Here is a 19112-nt window from a genome sequence, read left to right as displayed (position 1 = left end):
TCAATGGTCTAATGTTAAGTAGTGGTCTGTGGTCTGATGTTATGTAGTGGTCAATGGTCTAATGTTAAGTAAGGGTTAATGGTCTGATGTTAAGTAGGGGTCAATGGTCTAATGTTAAGTAGTGGTCTGTGGTCTGATGTTAAGTAGGGGTTAATGGTCTAATGTTAAGTAGGGGTCAATGGTCTAATGTTAAGTAGTGGTCTGTGGTCTGATGTTAAGTAGGGGTTAATGGTCTAATGTTAAGTAAGGGTTAATGGTCTGATGTTAAGTAGGGGTCAATGGTCTAATGTTAAGTAGTGGTCAGTGGTCTAATGTTAAGTAGTGGTCAGTGGTCTGATGTTATGTAGTGGTCTGTGGTCTGATGTTAAGTAGTGGTCAGTGGTCTAATGTTAAGTAAGGGTTAATGGTCTAATGTTAAGTAGGGGTCAATGGTCTAATGTTATGTAGTGGTCAGTGGTCTGATGTTATGTAGTGGTCAATGGTCTAATGTTAAGTAAGGGTTAATGGTCTGATGTTAAGTAGGGGTCAATGGTCTAATGTTAAGTAGTGGTCTGTGGTCTGATGTTAAGTAGGGGTTAATGGTCTAATGTTAAGTAGGGGTCAATGGTCTAATGTTAAGTAGTGGTCTGTGGTCTGATGTTAAGTAGGGGTTAATGGTCTAATGTTAAGTAAGGGTTAATGGTCTGATGTTAAGTAGGGGTCAATGGTCTAATGTTAAGTAAGGGTTAATGGTGTGAGGATCCCTTTTGATGTTCCTGGGGTCTAATTGGGGGGGAATGTTTATAGTGGGACGCTTTATAGTGGTATAAGATCAGTTACTCCCATTGGGAAACAGACTGCTTATGTAACAGATTTACTGAGAGGAACTGCAGGGGAAGGGAGGAAGTGTGTGAAGGGAGGAAGTGAGTGTGAATCTCTGTTGGAGTCCCTTCATCTTCTCCCCCCCTTCCTCTTGCCCTCCTGCTTCCCTCTAAACTTTAGTTCCTTGTGTAAGCAACTGTCAACTCCTTCACAGAAGGAGCATGTCAATCAATAATGAAAGTTTGAAGGAAAACCAAATCTTCAAAAGGAGAAAACCTCTCTCTCTTCCTGGCCCTACCATGGAACTCTCAGCGGCTTCCAGCCTTCTGGAAGCATCTGCCAGTCGACATGGTTACAGAGACAGGAAGTGCTTAAGTGAATCTGATTTTGAGGTGGAGTTTAGGAAAACAAAACTGCTGAGAGAGAGAGACACACACACACACACACACACACACACACACACACACACACACACACACACACACACACACACACACACACACACACACACACACACACACAGGGGCCTACCTCCAGGACTTCTTTTTGATGATATTACCCAATATGGCTTCAGCTCTAAAAAAGCAATGCAAGAAAGTGTCACAACTCCTCTCAGTGGTCAGTATCACATAGCTGACCATCACTTGCTATTACAGTGACTTTGATATAAAGACTTTTACTGCTATATCCTGACTCACTTTCCAGCAGCGTACACCTCCGCTGTGTCGAACAGATTGACCCCACTCTCATACGCTATGGTCATCAGCTGCTCGGCCACCTGGGAAAACACACAGAGGTCAGAGGTCAAAGATGTCACACACACACACACACACACACACACACACACACACACACACACACACACACACACACACACACACACACACACACACACACACACACACACACACACACACACACACACACGACATCACACTCAACACTTAAAATACACACGCATTCTCATCGTCATCGTCGCTATCATCATCAGATGAAGGAACCCCTGGTTAACAGCCAGGATTGAATCCATCTGTCTAACATCACAAGGCCTGTTTGGTTGGTAGAAACACGGTCTGGCTCTGCTCCTCCTCTCAGTTCCACTGTCTTCCTTCTCTCGTCCAGGATACTGTAGACAGTGTTTCCAGTCTGCTTCTATAGTTGTCCCTCTCTAGAGAGCTGAGCTGCTCGTCTCTCCAGTGTGTTTCTGCTGAGGCAGCAGACTTGACTGTGATTCACACAGACTGCAGATCATACATCATCAGGCTGAATTGTTCCCAGATTCAATTCTCTTTTATAGTGTGTTTATTGCAATGAGGCTGTAAGTGAATTTGCTATAATTTCCCACTGCAGTGGTGTGAGAGCAAATATGTGTGTGTCTCTTTGCGAGATTGGGAGTGTGTGTGTCTGTGTGTGAGACTGGGAGTGTGTGTGTCTGTGTGTGATGCAGAGTGTGTGTGTCTGTGTGTGAGACTGGGAGTGTGTGTGTCTGTGTGTGAGACTGGGAGTGTGTGTGTCTGTGTGTGAGACAGAGTGTGTGTGTCTGTGTGTGAGACAGAGTGCGTGTGTCTGTGTGTGAGACAGAGTGTGTCTGTGTGTGAGATAGAGTGTGTCTGTGTGTGAGACAGAGTGTGTCTGTGTGTGATACAGAGTGTGTCTGTGTGTGAGACAGAATGTGTGTGTCTGTGTGTGAGACTGGGAGTGTGTGTGTCTGTGTGTGAGACAGAGTGTGTCTGTGTGTGAGACAGAGTGTGTCTGTGTGTGATACAGAGTGTGTCTGTGTGTGAGACAGAATGTGTGTGTCTGTGTGTGAGACTGGGAGTGTGTGTGTCTGTGTGTGAGACTGGGAGTGTGTGTGTCTGTGTGTGAGACTGGGAGTGTGTGTGTCTGTGTGTGATACAGAGTGCGTGTGTCTGTGTGTGAGACAGAGTGTGTCTGTGTGTGAGACTGGGAGTGTGTGTGTCTGTGTGTGAGACTGGGAGTGTGTGTGTCTGTGTGTGAGACTGGGAGTGTGTGTGTCTGTGTGTGAGACAGAGTGTGTGTGTCTGTGTGTGAGACTGGGAGTGTGTGTGTCTGTGTGTGAGTAACCGTCTCCCTACTTGAGTTGTAGAGGACTTTGGAAGCGTTGCCACTAACAGAGTTCCCTAATCCAATCACCTCTACCCCGCTGAGGATCTGTCTGTCAACTCTCTTAACATTATCTCTGCGGCTAGAAGTTAGGCAAGGATCCAAACCCTGGTGTGTGTGTGTGTGTGTGTGTGTGTGTGTGTGTGTGTGTGTGTGTGTGTGTGTGTGTGTGTGTGTGTGTGTGTGTGTGTGTGTGTGTGTGTGTGTGTGTGTGTTCGTGAGAGCGGACGATCCAAAGCGTCGGATGAAAGTGGAGAGAGGGATTAAAAATAAATAAAACAAAGGAATGGAGCTGGAACACTGGCTGCTCAGAATGGAGCTGGAACACTGGCTGCTCAGAATGGAACTGGAACACTGGCTGTTCAGAATGGAACTGGAACACTGGCTGCTCAGAATGGAACTGGAACACTGGCTGCTCAGAATGGAGCTGGAATACTGGCTGTTCAGAATGGACCTGGAACACTGGCTGATCAGAATGGAGCTGGAACACTGGCTGCTCAGAATGGAGTTGGAACACTGGCTGCTCAGAATGGAACTGGAACACTGGCTGTTCAGAATGGAACTGGAACACTGGCTGTTCATAATGGAGCTGGAACACTGGCTGTTCAGAATGGAGCTGGAACACTGGCTGTTCAGAATGGAGCTGGAACACTGGCTGTTCAGAATGGAGCTGGAACACTGGCTGCTCAGAATGGAGTTGGAACACTGGCTGCTCAGAATGGAACTGGAACACTGGCTGCTCAGAATGGAACTGGAACACTGGCTGCTCAGAATGGAACTGGAACACTGGCTGCTCAGAATGGTACTGGAACACTGGCTGCTCAGAATGGAACTGGAACACTGGCTGCTCAGAATGGTACTGGAACACTGGCTGTTCAGAATGGAGCTGGAACACTGGCTGCTCAGAATGGAGCTGAAACACTGGCTGTTCAGAATGGAGCTGGAACACTGGCTGCTCAGAATGGAGTTGGAACACTGGCTGCTCAGAATGGAACTGGAACACTGGCTGCTCAGAATGGAACTGGAACACTGGCTGCTCAGAATGGAACTGGAACACTGGCTGCTCAGAATGGTACTGGAACACTGGCTGCTCAGAATGGAACTGGAACACTGGCTGCTCAGAATGGTACTGGAACACTGGCTGTTCAGAATGGAGCTGGAACACTGGCTGCTCAGAATGGAGCTGAAACACTGGCTGTTCAGAATGGAGCTGGAACACTGGCTGCTCAGAATGGAACTGGAACACTGGCTGCTCAGAATGGAACTGGAACACTGGCTGCTCAGAATGGAGCTGGAACACTGGCTGCTCAGAATGGAGCTGGAACACTGGCTGTTCAGAATGGAGCTGGAACACTGGCTGCTCAGAATGGAGTTGGAACACTGGCTGCTCAGAATGGAACTGGAACACTGGCTGTTCAGAATGGAACTGGAACACTGGCTGTTCATAATGGAGCTGGAACACTGGCTGTTCAGAATGGAGCTGGAACACTGGCTGTTCAGAATGGAGCTGGAACACTGGCTGTTCAGAATGGAGCTGGAACACTGGCTGCTCAGAATGGAGTTGGAACACTGGCTGCTCAGAATGGAACTGGAACACTGGCTGCTCAGAATGGAACTGGAACACTGGCTGCTCAGAATGGAACTGGAACACTGGCTGCTCAGAATGGTACTGGAACACTGGCTGCTCAGAATGGAACTGGAACACTGGCTGCTCAGAATGGTACTGGAACACTGGCTGCTCAGAATGGAGCTGAAACACTGGCTGTTCAGAATGGAGCTGGAACACTGGCTGCTCAGAATGGAGTTGGAACACTGGCTGCTCAGAATGGAACTGGAACACTGGCTGCTCAGAATGGAACTGGAACACTGGCTGCTCAGAATGGTACTGGAACACTGGCTGTTCAGAATGGTACTGGAACACTGGCTGTTCAGAATGGAGCTGGAACACTGGCTGCTCAGAATGGAGCTGAAACACTGGCTGCTCAGAATGGAACTGGAACACTGGCTGCTCAGAATGTAACTGGAACACTGGCTGCTCAGAATGGAACTGGAACACTGGCTGCTCAGAATGGTACTGGAACACTGGCTGTTCAGAATGGAGCTGGAACACTGGCTGCTCAGAATGGAGCTGAAACACTGGCTGTTCAGAATGGAGCTGGAACACTGGCTGCTCAGAATGGAGTTGGAACACTGGCTGCTCAGAATGGAACTGGAACACTGGCTGCTCAGAATGGAACTGGAACACTGGCTGCTCAGAATGGAACTGGAACACTGGCTGCTCAGAATGGTACTGGAACACTGGCTGCTCAGAATGGAACTGGAACACTGGCTGCTCAGAATGGTACTGGAACACTGGCTGTTCAGAATGGAGCTGGAACACTGGCTGCTCAGAATGGAGCTGAAACACTGGCTGTTCAGAATGGAGCTGGAACACTGGCTGCTCAGAATGGAACTGGAACACTGGCTGCTCAGAATGGAACTGGAACACTGGCTGCTCAGAATGGAGCTGGAACACTGGCTGCTCAGAATGGAGCTGGAACACTGGCTGTTCAGAATGGAGCTGGAACACTGGCTGCTCAGAATGGAGTTGGAACACTGGCTGCTCAGAATGGAACTGGAACACTGGCTGTTCAGAATGGAACTGGAACACTGGCTGTTCATAATGGAGCTGGAACACTGGCTGTTCAGAATGGAGCTGGAACACTGGCTGTTCAGAATGGAGCTGGAACACTGGCTGTTCAGAATGGAGCTGGAACACTGGCTGCTCAGAATGGAGTTGGAACACTGGCTGCTCAGAATGGAACTGGAACACTGGCTGCTCAGAATGGAACTGGAACACTGGCTGCTCAGAATGGAACTGGAACACTGGCTGCTCAGAATGGTACTGGAACACTGGCTGCTCAGAATGGAACTGGAACACTGGCTGCTCAGAATGGAGCTGAAACACTGGCTGTTCAGAATGGAGCTGGAACACTGGCTGCTCAGAATGGAACTGGAACACTGGCTGCTCAGAATGGAACTGGAACACTGGCTGCTCAGAATGGAGCTGGAACACTGGCTGCTCAGAATGGAGCTGGAACACTGGCTGTTCAGAATGGAGCTGGAACACTGGCTGCTCAGAATGGAGTTGGAACACTGGCTGCTCAGAATGGAACTGGAACACTGGCTGCTCAGAATGGAACTGGAACACTGGCTCCTCAGAATGGTACTGGAACACTGGCTGTTCAGAATGGTACTGGAACACTGGCTGTTCAGAATGGAGCTGGAACACTGGCTGCTCAGAATGGAGCTGAAACACTGGCTGCTCAGAATGGAACTGGAACACTGGCTGCTCAGAATGTAACTGGAACACTGGCTGCTCAGAATGGTACTGGAACACTGGCTGTTCAGAATGGTACTGGAACACTGGCTGTTCAGAATGGAGCTGGAACACTGGCTGCTCAGAATGGAGCTGAAACACTGGCTGTTCAGAATAGAGCTGGAACACTGGCTGCTCAGAATGGAGTTGGAACACTGGCTGCTCAGAATGGAACTGGAACATTGGCTGTTCAGAATGGAACTGGAACACTGGCTGCTCAGAATGGTACTGGAACACTGGCTGCTCAGAATGGAACTGGAACACTGGCTGTTCAGAATGGAGCTGGAACAGAATGGAGCTGGAACACTGGCTGCTCAGAATGGAGCTGGAACACTGGCTGCTCAGAATGGGGCTGGAACACTGGCTGCTCAGAATGACTTGGGACAAAAATGAGCTAATCTCAAAGTGGTTTTAATAGAGCAGGGACAATATAGAAATTAAACACTGATTGATGACTGACAGGGAGACAGAAAGATAAACAGAGGAATAGAGAGAGAGAGAGAGAGACTTAGAGAGAGAGAGAGAGAGGGAGAGAGAGGGGGGGAGAGAGAGAGAGAGAGAGAGAGAGAGAGAGAGAGGGACATAGAGAGAGAGACTTAGAGAGGGGTGAAGACTTGGGGAGAGATAATGTACTTTTTAAATGTTCCTAAAAGCCACCCAATGTGAAAACTCTCGTCTTCAGCACTAGGTCAATGGGCTTATCTATAAACGGAGATATGACCTTCTCTGGTATAACACAGCAGAGAGAGAGAGAGGGTTTCACTTTTGTTCATTATCTACTTCACTTGCTATGGCAATGTTAACATAGGTTTCCCATGCCAGTAAAGCACTTAAATTGAAATGAATTGTATTGATAGAAAAGAGGAGAGGAAGAGTGTGGTGGAAAGAGGAGTTTCAGAGAGAAGAAGAGGCTCATTGAATGAGAGGGAAAGGGAGAAGAAAGCAGAACAGAAACAAGGAGACGTAGGGAGAAAAGGAGAGAGAGAACGTCTGAGAGAAAAGGTCACATGGTTCCTCTGACACGATTTCATAATCACATTCACTCACTGCAATTTAAAAATCCAATTACTGCTAATCTCTACACTGTCACCACACGGACCTCCCTACCGTCTACTTACTGCAACCCCCAGAGCCAAACACCAGCCCAAATTCACAAGTCACCGTATAAACCCCCACCCACAATTGTCACCCTGTTACACAATAGGTGTTGTGTGTGTTCATATTGTCCCACTGTCACAACCCACCATGAAAAAATACTTGACTATGGTGTAAATGGTATACTATTCACTGTAGTGTTTTTGTGTTATTATCTTTGGCATAGAAGTGGAGTCTTTCCCCTTGAGGAAACCTACTGGTGTAAATGGTATACTATTCACTGTAGTGTTTTTGTGTTATTATCTTTGGCATAGATGTGGAGTCTTTCCCCTTGAGGAAACCTACTGGTGTAAATGGTATACTATTCACTGTAGTGTGTTTGTGTTATTATCTTTGGCATAGATGTGGAGTCTTTCCCCTTGAGGAAACCTACTGGTGTAAATGGTATACTATTCACTGTAGTGTGTTTGTGTTATTATCTTTGGTATAGAAGTGGAGTCTTTCCCCTTGAGGAAACCTACTGGTGTAAATGGTATACTATTCACTGTAGTGTGTTTGTGTTATTATCTTTGGCATAGATGTGGAGTCTTTCCCCTTGAGGAAACCTACTGGTGTAAATGGTATACTATTCACTGTAGTGTGTTTGTGTTATTATCTTTGGCATAGAAGTGGAGTCTTTCCCCTTGAGGAAACCTACTGGTGTAAATGGTATACTATTCACTGTAGTGTTTTTGTGTTATTATCTTTGGCATAGAAGTGGAGTCTTTCCCCTTGAGGAAACCTACTGGAGACATACTAAAAGAGCACTGTAGGGAGGTACAGTGGCTTGTGAAAGTATTCACCCTCTTGGCATTTTTCCTATTTTGTTGCCTTACAACCTGGAATTAAAATAGATTTTTTGGGGAGGTTTGTATCATTTGATTTACACAACAAAGTCTACCACTTTGAAGATGCAAAATATTTTTTCTTGTGAAGCAAACAAGAAACAAGACATGAAAAACAGAAAACTTGAACGTGCATAACTACTCCCCCCCCAAAGTCAATACTTTGTAGAGCCACCTTTTGCAGCAATTACAGCTGCAAGTCTCTTGGGGTATGTCTCTATTAGTTTGGCACATCTAGTCACTGGGATTTTTGTCCATTCTTCAAGGTAATACTGCTCCAGCTCCTTCAAGTTGGATGGGTTCTGCTGGTGTACAGCAATCTTTAAGTCATACCACAGATTCTCAATTGGATTGAGGTCTGGGCCATTCCAAGACATTTAAATGTTTCCCCTTAAACCATTCGAGTGTTGCTCTAGCAGTATGCTTGGGGTCATTGTCCTGCTGGAAGGTGAACCTCCGTCCCAGTCTCAAATATCTGGAAGACTGAAACAGGTTTCCCTCAATAATTTCCCTGTATTTAGCACCATCCATCATTCCTTCAATTCTGACCAGTTTCCCAGTCCCTGCCCATGAAAAACATGATGGTGTTCTCGGGGTGATGAGAGGTATTGGGTTTGCGCCAGACATAATGTTTTCATTGATGGCCAAAAAGATACATTTTTGTCTCATCTGACCAGAGTATCTATTTCCATATGTTTGGGGAGTCTCCCCTTTGGCGAACACCAAACATGTTTCCTTATGTTTTTCTGCCATGCTTCCATAAAGCCCAGCTCTGTGGAGTGTACAGCTTAAAGTGGTCCTATGGACAGATATTCCAATCTCCAATGTGGAGCTTTGCAGCATCTTCAGGGTTATCTTTGGTCTCTTTGTTGCCTCTCTGATTAATGCCCTCCTTGCCTGTTCTGTGAGTTTTGTTGGGCGGCCATCTCTTGGCAGGTTTGTTGTGGTGCCATATTCTTTCTATTCTTTAATAATGGATTTAAGTTTTGGATATTTTTTTATAACCCAACCCTGATCTGTACTTCTCCACAACTTTGTCCCTGACCTGTTTGCAGAGCTCCTTGGTCTTCATAGTGTCGCTTGCTTGGTGGTGCCCCTTGCTTAGTGGTGTTGCAGACTCTGGGGCCTTTCAGAACAGGTGTATATATAGTGGCGTGACAGATCATGTGACAGGTGGACTTTATTTAACTAATTATGTGACTTCTGAAGGTAATTTGTAGCACCAGATATTATTTAGGGGCTTCATAGCAAAGGGGATGAATAAATATACACACACTAGTTTTCTGTTTACATTTTTTTTTTTGAAAGAAAGTTATTTTTTTAATTTCACTTCACCACTTCAATGGACTAGAGAGCAGAGGGACTGGACCAGAGAGGACCTGGACCAGAGAGCAGAGGGACTGGACCAGAGGACCTGGATCAGAGACCAGAGGGACTGGACCAGAAAGCAGAGGGACTGGACCAGACAGCAAAGGGACTGGACCAGAGAGCAGAGGGACTGGACCAGAGAACAAAGGGACTGGACGAGAAAGCAGAGGGACTGGACCAGAGAGCAAAGGGACTGGAACAGAAAGCAGAGGGACTGTACTGTAGGCAGGCCAGCTGTGTGTGTTGTGGGTGGGATGTCAGACAGACAGGGACCCTGTAGCCCCAACCATAGGGGACACTGTGGGGGTGCAGTAGATAGGTGCTGGGGGAGAATATGGGAGCAGGGATAAGGGCTGTAGCAGTCATGACATTTTGTCAGGTGGTTTTTGTCATGCAAAAGACTGCTTGTCTCACGGTAATTGACCATGAATTAACATAAACAGAGAGCAGGGGGACTAGACCAGAGAGCAGAGGGACTGGACTAGAGGGACTGGACCAGAGAGCAGAGGGACTGGACCAGAGAGCAGAGGGACTGGACTAGAGGGACTGGACCAGAGAGCCGAGGGACTGGACCAGAGAGCAGAGGGACTGGACCAGAGAGCAGAGGGACTGGACCAGAGAGCAGAGGGACTGGACTAGAGGGACTGGACCAGAGAGCCGAGGGACTGGACCAGAGAGCAGAGGGACTGGACCAGAGAGCAGAGGGACTGGACCAGAGAGCAGAGGGACTGGACTAGAGGGACTGGACCAGAGAGCCGAGGGACTGGACCAGAGAGCAGAGGGACTGGACCAGAGAGCAGAGGGACTGGACCAGAGAGCAGAGGGACTAGACCAGAGAGCAGAGGGACTGGACTAGAGGGACTGGACCAGAGAGCAGAGGGACTGGACCAGAGAGCAGAGGGACTGGACCAGAGAGCAGAGGGACTGGACCAGAGAGCAGAGGGACTGGACCAGAGAGCAGAGGGACTGGACCAGAGAGCAGAGGGACTGGACCAGAGAGCAGAGGGACTGGACCAGAGAGCAGAGGGACTGGACCAGAGAGCAGAGGGACTGGACCAGAGAGCAGAGGGACTGGACCAGAGAGCAGAGGGACTGGACCAGAGAGCAGAGGGACTGGACCAGAGAGCAGAGGGACTGGACCAGAGAGCAGAGGGACTGGACCAGAGAGCAGAGGGACTGGACCAGAGAGCAGAGGGACTGGACCAGAGAGCAGAGGGACTGGACCAGAGAGCAGAGGGACTGGACCAGAGAGCAGAGGGACTGGACCAGAGAGCAGAGGGACTGGACCAGAGAGCAGAGGGACTGGACCAGAGAGCAGAGGGACTGGACCAGAGAGCAGAGGGACTGGACCAGAGAGCAGAGGGACTGGACCAGAGAGCAGAGGGACTGGACCAGAGAGCAGAGGGACTGGACCAGAGAGCAGAGGGACTGGACCAGAGAGCAGAGGGACTGGACCAGAGAGCAGAGGGACTGGACCAGAGAGCAGAGGGACTGGACCAGAGAGCAGAGGGACTGGACCAGAGAGCAGAGGGACTGGACCAGAGAGCAGAGGGACTGGACCAGAGAGCAGAGGGACTGGACCAGAGAGCAGAGGGACTGGACCAGAGAGCAGAGGGACTGGACCAGAGAGCAGAGGGACTGGACCAGAGAGCAGAGGGACTGGACCAGAGAGCAGAGGGACTGGACCAGAGAGCAGAGGGACTGGACCAGAGAGCAGAGGGACTGGACCAGAGAGCAGAGGGACTGGACCAGAGAGCAGAGGGACTGGACCAGAGAGCAGAGGGACTGGACCAGAGAGCAGAGGGACTGGACCAGAGAGCAGAGGGACTGGACCAGAGAGCAGAGGGACTGGACCAGAGAGCAGAGGGACTGGACCAGAGAGCAGAGGGACTGGACCAGAGAGCAGAGGGACTGGACCAGAGAGCAGAGGGACTGGACCAGAGAGCAGAGGGACTGGACCAGAGAGCAGAGGGACTGGACCAGAGAGCAGAGGGACTGGACCAGAGAGCAGAGGGACTGGACCAGAGAGCAGAGGGACTGGACCAGAGAGCAGAGGGACTGGACCAGAGAGCAGAGGGACTGGACCAGAGAGCAGAGGGACTGGACCAGAGAGCAGAGGGACTGGACCAGAGAGCAGAGGGACTGGACCAGAGAGCAGAGGGACTGGACCAGAGAGCAGAGGGACTGGACCAGAGAGCAGAGGGACTGGACCAGAGAGCAGAGGGACTGGACCAGAGAGCAGAGGGACTGGACCAGAGAGCAGAGGGACTGGACCAGAGAGCCCCAGGCCTTCACACATACAAGCTGCCGATGTGCATCTTTGGAACATCTACATTTAAAAAAGTATAATGAATCAATTTAATATGCACCATCACAATAAGTCCATTATTGATTTTAGTCAGGTCCAAAGAAACAGTATCATGTGAAGAGACAGTATTTCAGAAGAACAGAACATTTAAGAACATCTACTGTAAAGCCCATGTTATCTGGCTGTGCTCCATGCCAAAGTCTGTCGTCTTCTTCATTCAGCTGACAAGATATGTTAATAAGTCCTGTGCCATTATTTTATATTATATGATTTTATAGTAAGAATAATATAATTGAATTTAGCTGAATAAAATAGAATACATTTTTTTTTTCCCATTACGGAGCGACTGCGTCGAGCGTAAAAGTGGTCATTTGAAACAGGTCCTATATACTGTATGCCAGATTTAGATTCATTTGGCAACTTTAGTTGTGAATGATACAAACCTTGGAATGTGTTAGAAATACAAACACGCTGAATATGGGCTGCGCGGTGGGGAAAAACAGCTGTTCCCTGCCTCAGGCTGCACACGCTGTTCTCTCATCAAGTGATCATCATTTTCACCCATCAAACTATTCTCAATTGAATCTCGTCTTTACTAATATTAAATAATTTGTTTTGATTTAGAATGGCCCGTTATCAAATAAGCAGGAACAGGCACAGGGACAGGAACAGGGACAGGGACAGGAACAGGAACAGGAACAGGGACAGGGACAGGGACAGGAACAGGGACAGGGACAGGAACAGGGACAGGAACAGGAACAGGGACAGGGACAGGGAGAGGGCCAGAGACAGGGACAGGGACAGGGACAGGGACAGGGACAGGAACAGAGACAGGGACAGGGACAGGGACAGGCACAGGGACAGGAACAGGGACAGGGACAGGAACAGGAACAGGGACAGGAACAGGAACAGGGACAGGGACAGGGAGAGGGCCAGAGACAGGGACAGGGACAGGGACAGGGACAGGGACAGGGACAGGAACAGAGACAGGGACAGGGACAGGGACAGGCACAGGAACAGGGACAGGAACAGGGACAGGGACAGGAACAGGAACAGGAACAGGGACAGGGACAGGGACAGGGACAGGGACAGGGACAGGGACAGGGACAGGGAGAGGGACAGGGACAGGGACAGGGACAGGGACAGGAACAGGGACAGGGACAGGCACAGGGACAGGAACAGGAACAGGAACAGGGACAGGCACAGGCACAGGGACAGGGACAGGGACAGGGACAGGGACAGGAACAGGGACAGGGACAGGGACAGGGACAGGGACAGGGACAGGGACAGGGACAGGGACAGGGACAGGGACAGGAACAGGAACAGGGACAAGCACAGGGACAGGAACAGGGACAGGGACAGGGACAGGGACAGGGACAGGGACAGGGACAGGGACAGGGACAGGGACAGGGAGAGGGCCAGGGACAGGGACAGGAACAGGGACAGGGACAGGGACAGGGACAGGGACAGGGACAGGGACAGGGACAGGAACAGGAACAGGGACAGGGACAGGGACAGGGACAGGGACAGGAACAGGAACAGGAACAGGGACAGGCACAGGCACAGGGACAGGGACAGGGACAGGGACAGGGACAGGGACAGGAACAGGGACAGGGACAGGGACAGGGACAGGGACAGGGACAGGGATAGGAACAGGGACAAGCACAGGGACAGGAACAGGGACAGGGACAGGGACAGGGACAGGGACAGGGACAGGGAGAGGGCCAGGGACAGGGACAGGAACAGGGACAGGGACAGGGACAGGAACAGGGACAGGCACAGGGACAGGAACAGGGACAGGGACAGGGACAGGGACAGGGACAGGGACAGGGACAGGGACAGGGACAGGGACAGGGACAGGGACAGGGACAGGGACAGGGACAGGGACAGGAACAGGGACAGGCACAGGGACAGGAACAGGGACAGGGACAGGGACAGGAACAGGGACAGGGACAGGGACAGGGACAGGGACAGGGACAGGGATAGGAACAGGGACAGGGACAGGGACAGGGACAGGGATAGGAACAGGGATAGGAACAGGGAGAGGGCCAGGGACAGGAACAGGGACAGGGAGAGGGCCAGGGACAGGGACAGGAACAGGGACAGGGACAGGAACAGGGACAGGGACAGGGACAGGGACGGGGGAAAAAGACATGTCATCTGCAACAGGAACAGGAACAGGGACAGAGAGGGGGGCCAGAGGAGAGGGGGGCCAGGAGAGAGGGGAACCAGGGGAGAGGGGAGGAGAGCCAGGAGAGAGGGGGCCAGGGGAGAGGGGGCCAGGGGAGAGGGGGGCCAGGAGAGAGGGGAGCCAGGGGAGAGGGGAGCCAGGGGAGAGGGGGCCAGGAGAGAGGGGAGCCAGGGGAGAGGGGGGCCAGGAGAGAGGGGAGCCAGGGGAGAGGGGGGCAGGATGACTTAAATGTAAATGTAAATGAGAGAGGGGGGCCAGGGTGACGGCAATGAGGACACAGATTATTTTGCCTAAAAGCAAGCCTGTCTCTGTGTGTGTGTGTGTGTGTGTGTGTGTGTGTGTGTGTGTGTGTGTGTGTGTGTGTGTGTGTGTGTGTGTGTGTGTGTGTGTGTGTGTGTGTGTGTGTGTGTGTGTGTGTGTGTGTGTGTGTGTGTGTGTGTGTGTGTGTGTGTGTGTGTGTGTGTGTGTGTGTGTGTGTGTGTGTTTGCGAGTTTGTGTGACAGTGGGTCCATGTAACAATACCACACAGGTGGGCATTATTATAAATATTGTCCCGATCAAGAGACCCCAGCAGAGGGCGCTGTGGTGGAAACATCAACATCAAATTAAGACAAAAAAAACACACACAATACATTATGATGTCATTACCTAAATATATGGCCTATTTAGAGCCTACTACTACTACTACAAAAAAATGAAAAATACCATTCCCCATTGAGGCCTGCTGGGGCAAGTCATTTATCCCTGCCTCCTTCCCTACGTGGCACCTACACCAATAACATGCCCACATAACGTAAGGCTCTTAGTTCATGATCATGGCTGTTGAAATGTCCTGCAACAGGTCATGTCTCATCATGGTTGTGAATAGAGCCCTTATGCTCCCATACCGTTGTCTTAGGTTCACGTTTATTCTTACCCAAATTATACAAGTTACAGGAACACTTGAGGAGATAGAAAAACATGTAACGCAAAAATGTGTTGTATAACTCAAAACTTTCTCCTCTCACCGGAATGAGGATTGATAAGAGAGTTCTGTCTGATCATGGCATCACAGCGGACACAGTTGTGACAAAGGTTTTATTACCATCAGGAATAAAATAATAATGTTTTTTCCCCGTAGGTACATGTGCCGTGAGAAAACAGTCCCGTAAAAGTGTCTTATAGCGAAACCTTGGGTGTCTATTAACCACATGTTTGATCGAACTTGAAATAGGACTGTAGGTGAGGAGAGGGATTCTTTGACGGGATTGCAACAATGCATTGTCCTCAGTTTGCCGATAAGTTTGCCGACTCCGATAAGGCAATTGTCCAATAATTGTTGGTCATTACCCTCTTGCTTTGAATCATTCACATAAACCGTTGGCATCAGTACATCAAATGATAAATCAGTGTCGCAAATACGCCTAATGCAAAGCGATTGGCTGTTTTAAATGAGGGTGTATGATACCTGCTGAAAGGTATTTATATCCATTTTCTTTTTCTATACACACCTACCACACATTACACTGCTGTCGTGTATGGGAGTCCCATAGGTCGGAGGCACAATTGGCCCATGTTTGTCCGGGTTTGGCCGTTGTAGGCCGTCAATGTAAATAAGAATTTGTTCTTAACTGACTTGCCTACTTTAAATAAAGGTTAAATAAAAAAAATTATAAAAATAAATTTAAAAAATGTACACTAACTGAACCAAAGAGATTTTACCCAGAGTACACTCTGATTCATAGCTAACTTTGTGTCTGCTAAAGTGTCAAGTCGTTGTAGAGCAGTAAATACCAGAGGCAAAGACTGTACACATTTCCTATCGCCATAAAACCAAGAAGAAAAACATTAGGAAACGATGGTCTTACCTCATCTGTAATCTGACTGCCAAACGTTACCCATGTACCTGAAACAGAGACAGAGATGGCAATTAGAAGGTGTAGCATCACATAATTGTGAAACTTTGGTGCTTCCATGTGCTGTACTATACATACAGGTACTTCACTTGGTCAGGAGCTCACCCAAACTGAGTACCAGAAACCTCACATTTTCTTCTGCTTGAGTTCGGCACCTCCTATAGAATATTAGATTGAGGTGTTCCTTGTACCTAAATATAAACAGTACCTGCAGCCAAACTGAGTACCAGAAACCTCACATTTTCCTTTGCTTGAGTTCGGCACCTCCTATAGAAAATTAGATTGAGGTGTTCCTTGTACCTAAATAAAAACAGTACTGGCAGCCAAAGTGAGTTCCGGTACTTGTTTCAGTCCACGTCAAGCACTGCATATGCCAGTGCCAGAATGTCAGTCATTGTGCTAACAGTTACTAAACATGTGTAACGGCTGAGACTGGGATGTCGGTAGGAGTAATTCCTACAGGCCTATTCCATGAGACAACAGGGATGTCGGTAGGAGTAATTCCTACAGGCCTAATCCATGAGACAACAGGGATGTCGGTAGGAGTAATTCCTACAGGCCTAATCCATGAGACAACAGGGATGTCGGTAGGAGTAATTCCTACAGGCCTATTCCATGAGACAACAGGGATGTCGGTAGGAGTAATTCCTACAGGCCTAATCCATGAGACAACAGTGATGTCGGTAGGAGTAATTCCTACAGGCCTAATCCATGAGACAACAGTGATGTCGGTAGGAGTAATTCCTACAGGCCTAATCCATGAGACAACAGGGATGTCGGTAGGAGTAATTCCTACAGGCCTATTCCATGAGACAACAGGGATGTCGGTAGGAGTAATTCCTACAGGCCAAATCCATGAGACAACAGTGATGTCGGTAGGAGTAATACCTACAGGCCTAATCCATGAGACAACAGTGATGTCGGTAGGAGTAATTCCTACAGGCCTAATCCATGAGACATCAGCGATGTCGGTAGGAGTAATTCCTACAGGCCTAATCCATGAGACAACAGTGATGTCGGTAGGAGTAATTCCTACAGGCCTAATCCATGAGACAACAGGGATGTCGGTAGGAGTAATTTCCTACAGGCCTATTCCATGAGACAACAGGGATGTCGGTAGGAGTAATTCCTACAGGCCTAATCCATGAGACAACAGTGATGTCGGTAGGAGTAATTCCTACAGGCCTAATCCATGAGACAACAGTGATGTCGGTAGGAGTAATTTCCTACAGGCCTATTCCATGAGACAACAGGGATGTCGGTAGGAGTAATTCCTACAGGCCTAATCCATGAGACAACAGGGATGTCGGTAGGAGTAATTCCTACAGGCCTATTCCATGAGACAACAGGGATGTCGGTAGGAGTAATTCCTACAGGCCAAATCCATGAGACAACAGTGATGTCGGTAGGAGTAATACCTACAGGCCTAATCCATGAGACAACAGTGATGTCGGTAGGAGTAATTCCTACAGGCCTAATCCATGAGACATCAGCGATGTCGGTAGGAGTAATTCCTACAGGCCTAATCCATGAGACAACAGTGATGTCGGTAGGAGTAATTCCTACAGGCCTAATCCATGAGACAACAGGGATGTCGGTAGGAGTAATTCCTACAGGCCTATTCCATGAGACAACAGGGATGTCGGTAGGAGTAATACCTACAGGCCTAATCCATGAGACATCAGCGATGTCGGTAGGAGTAATTCCTACAGGCCTAATCCATGAGACAACAGTGATGTCGGTAGGAGTAATTCCTACAGGCCTAATCCATGAGACAACAGGGATGTCGGTAGGAGTAATACCTACAGGCCTAATCCATGAGACAACAGCGATGTCGGTAGGAGTAATTCCTACAGGCCTAATCCATGAGACAACAGTGATGTCGGTAGGAGTAATTCCTGCAGGCCTAATCCATGAGACAACAGTGATGTCGGTAGGAGTAATCCCTACAGGCCTAATCCATGAGACAACAGCGATGTCGGTAGGAGTAATTCCTACAGGCCTAATCCATGAGACAACAGTGATGTCGGTAGGAGTAATTCCTACAGGCCTAATCCATGAGACAACAGTGATGAGCACCAGCAGACAGCAGACAGCAGACATCAGTTGCCGAAACTTGAGTATAACGAGACAAATTTGTCCTGTCAGGAGAACAGCATATGTACAGAGCAGTGGCGGCTCCTCAGAGAAGGAAGGGGAGGACCATCCTCCTCAGTGAATTATTTTTTTTTTTATATAGTGAAACATAAAAAAAGTTAGCATTTAAAAAAAAACTATACACAATATATTCACGTCACCAAATAATTGATTATTAAAACAAAATGTTTTGCAGTTAATGTCCACAGTAGCCTCAACAGCACTCTGTAGTGTAGCACCATGGTGTAGCATTCGGAGGACAGCTAGCTTCCGTCCTCCTCTGGGTACATTAACTTCAATACAAAACCTAGGAGGCTCATGGTTCTCACCTCCTTCCAAAGACTTACACAGTATTAATGATAACTTCTGGAGGACGTCCTTCAACCTATCAGAGCTCTTGCAGCATGAACTAACATGTTGTCCACCCAATCAAAGGATCAGAGAATGAATCTAGTACTGAAAGCGTAAACTACAGCCAGTGGATAAAATGTAGTCGGTATTTGACTCAAAGAGAGAGAAAGACAATCATTAATGAAGTAGAAGCAAGAAAGAGATATCATTGTATTTTCTTCCCTTTCACGTTCACTTAGCTGGTGAATGCAGATCGCTAGTTTAGGCTACTTAAACACCCGGCTCAAACAGAGAGGGATGCTATGTTAGCGAGCTGGTTATGGCTATCCAACACTAGAACTCTTGCAAGTCAAGGTAAACTTTTGGTTTTATTAGTACAGTACAGGGGGATCTGCTAAACTGCATGCTGACTTTATACTGTACTGCATCATTGTAGCGGGTTTAGTAATGCATTAGTTCTAGTAGCTATGTTGACTATGACGTTAGCTAATATGGTGACAACGATGTAGGCTGTGTGTAGCGGTCAGCGGTTATGACATGAAGATTTTGCAGGAACGTTTTTTTTAGCCTGGTCAATGACAGCTGATTCGTTGTGCACTGA

The 19112-nt window shown here is 48.6% G+C and overlaps 1 protein-coding gene across 1 annotated transcript in view; it reads right to left on the bottom strand.

Annotated features, from left to right (window-relative positions):
* The window catches only part of kcnab1a (potassium voltage-gated channel subfamily A regulatory beta subunit 1a), a 124105-nt gene that overhangs the window by 24146 nt on the left and 80847 nt on the right, over nucleotides 1-19112 (bottom strand). The window contains exons 3-5 of the mRNA XM_064975300.1: nucleotides 15977-16014; nucleotides 1500-1579; nucleotides 1333-1377 (exon numbers count right to left, since the gene is read on the bottom strand). Coding sequence (XP_064831372.1) covers nucleotides 1333-1377; nucleotides 1500-1579; nucleotides 15977-16014 — 163 coding nt within the window. The remainder of the gene's footprint in view (nucleotides 1-1332; nucleotides 1378-1499; nucleotides 1580-15976; nucleotides 16015-19112) is intronic.

Source organism: Oncorhynchus masou, chromosome 9 (assembly GCF_036934945.1).
Source record: "Oncorhynchus masou masou isolate Uvic2021 chromosome 9, UVic_Omas_1.1, whole genome shotgun sequence".
Taxonomy (NCBI): domain Eukaryota; kingdom Metazoa; phylum Chordata; class Actinopteri; order Salmoniformes; family Salmonidae; genus Oncorhynchus; species Oncorhynchus masou.
The sequence above is the reverse complement of the archived record's forward strand: the minus strand, read 5'-3'. Positions and strand labels throughout refer to the sequence as shown.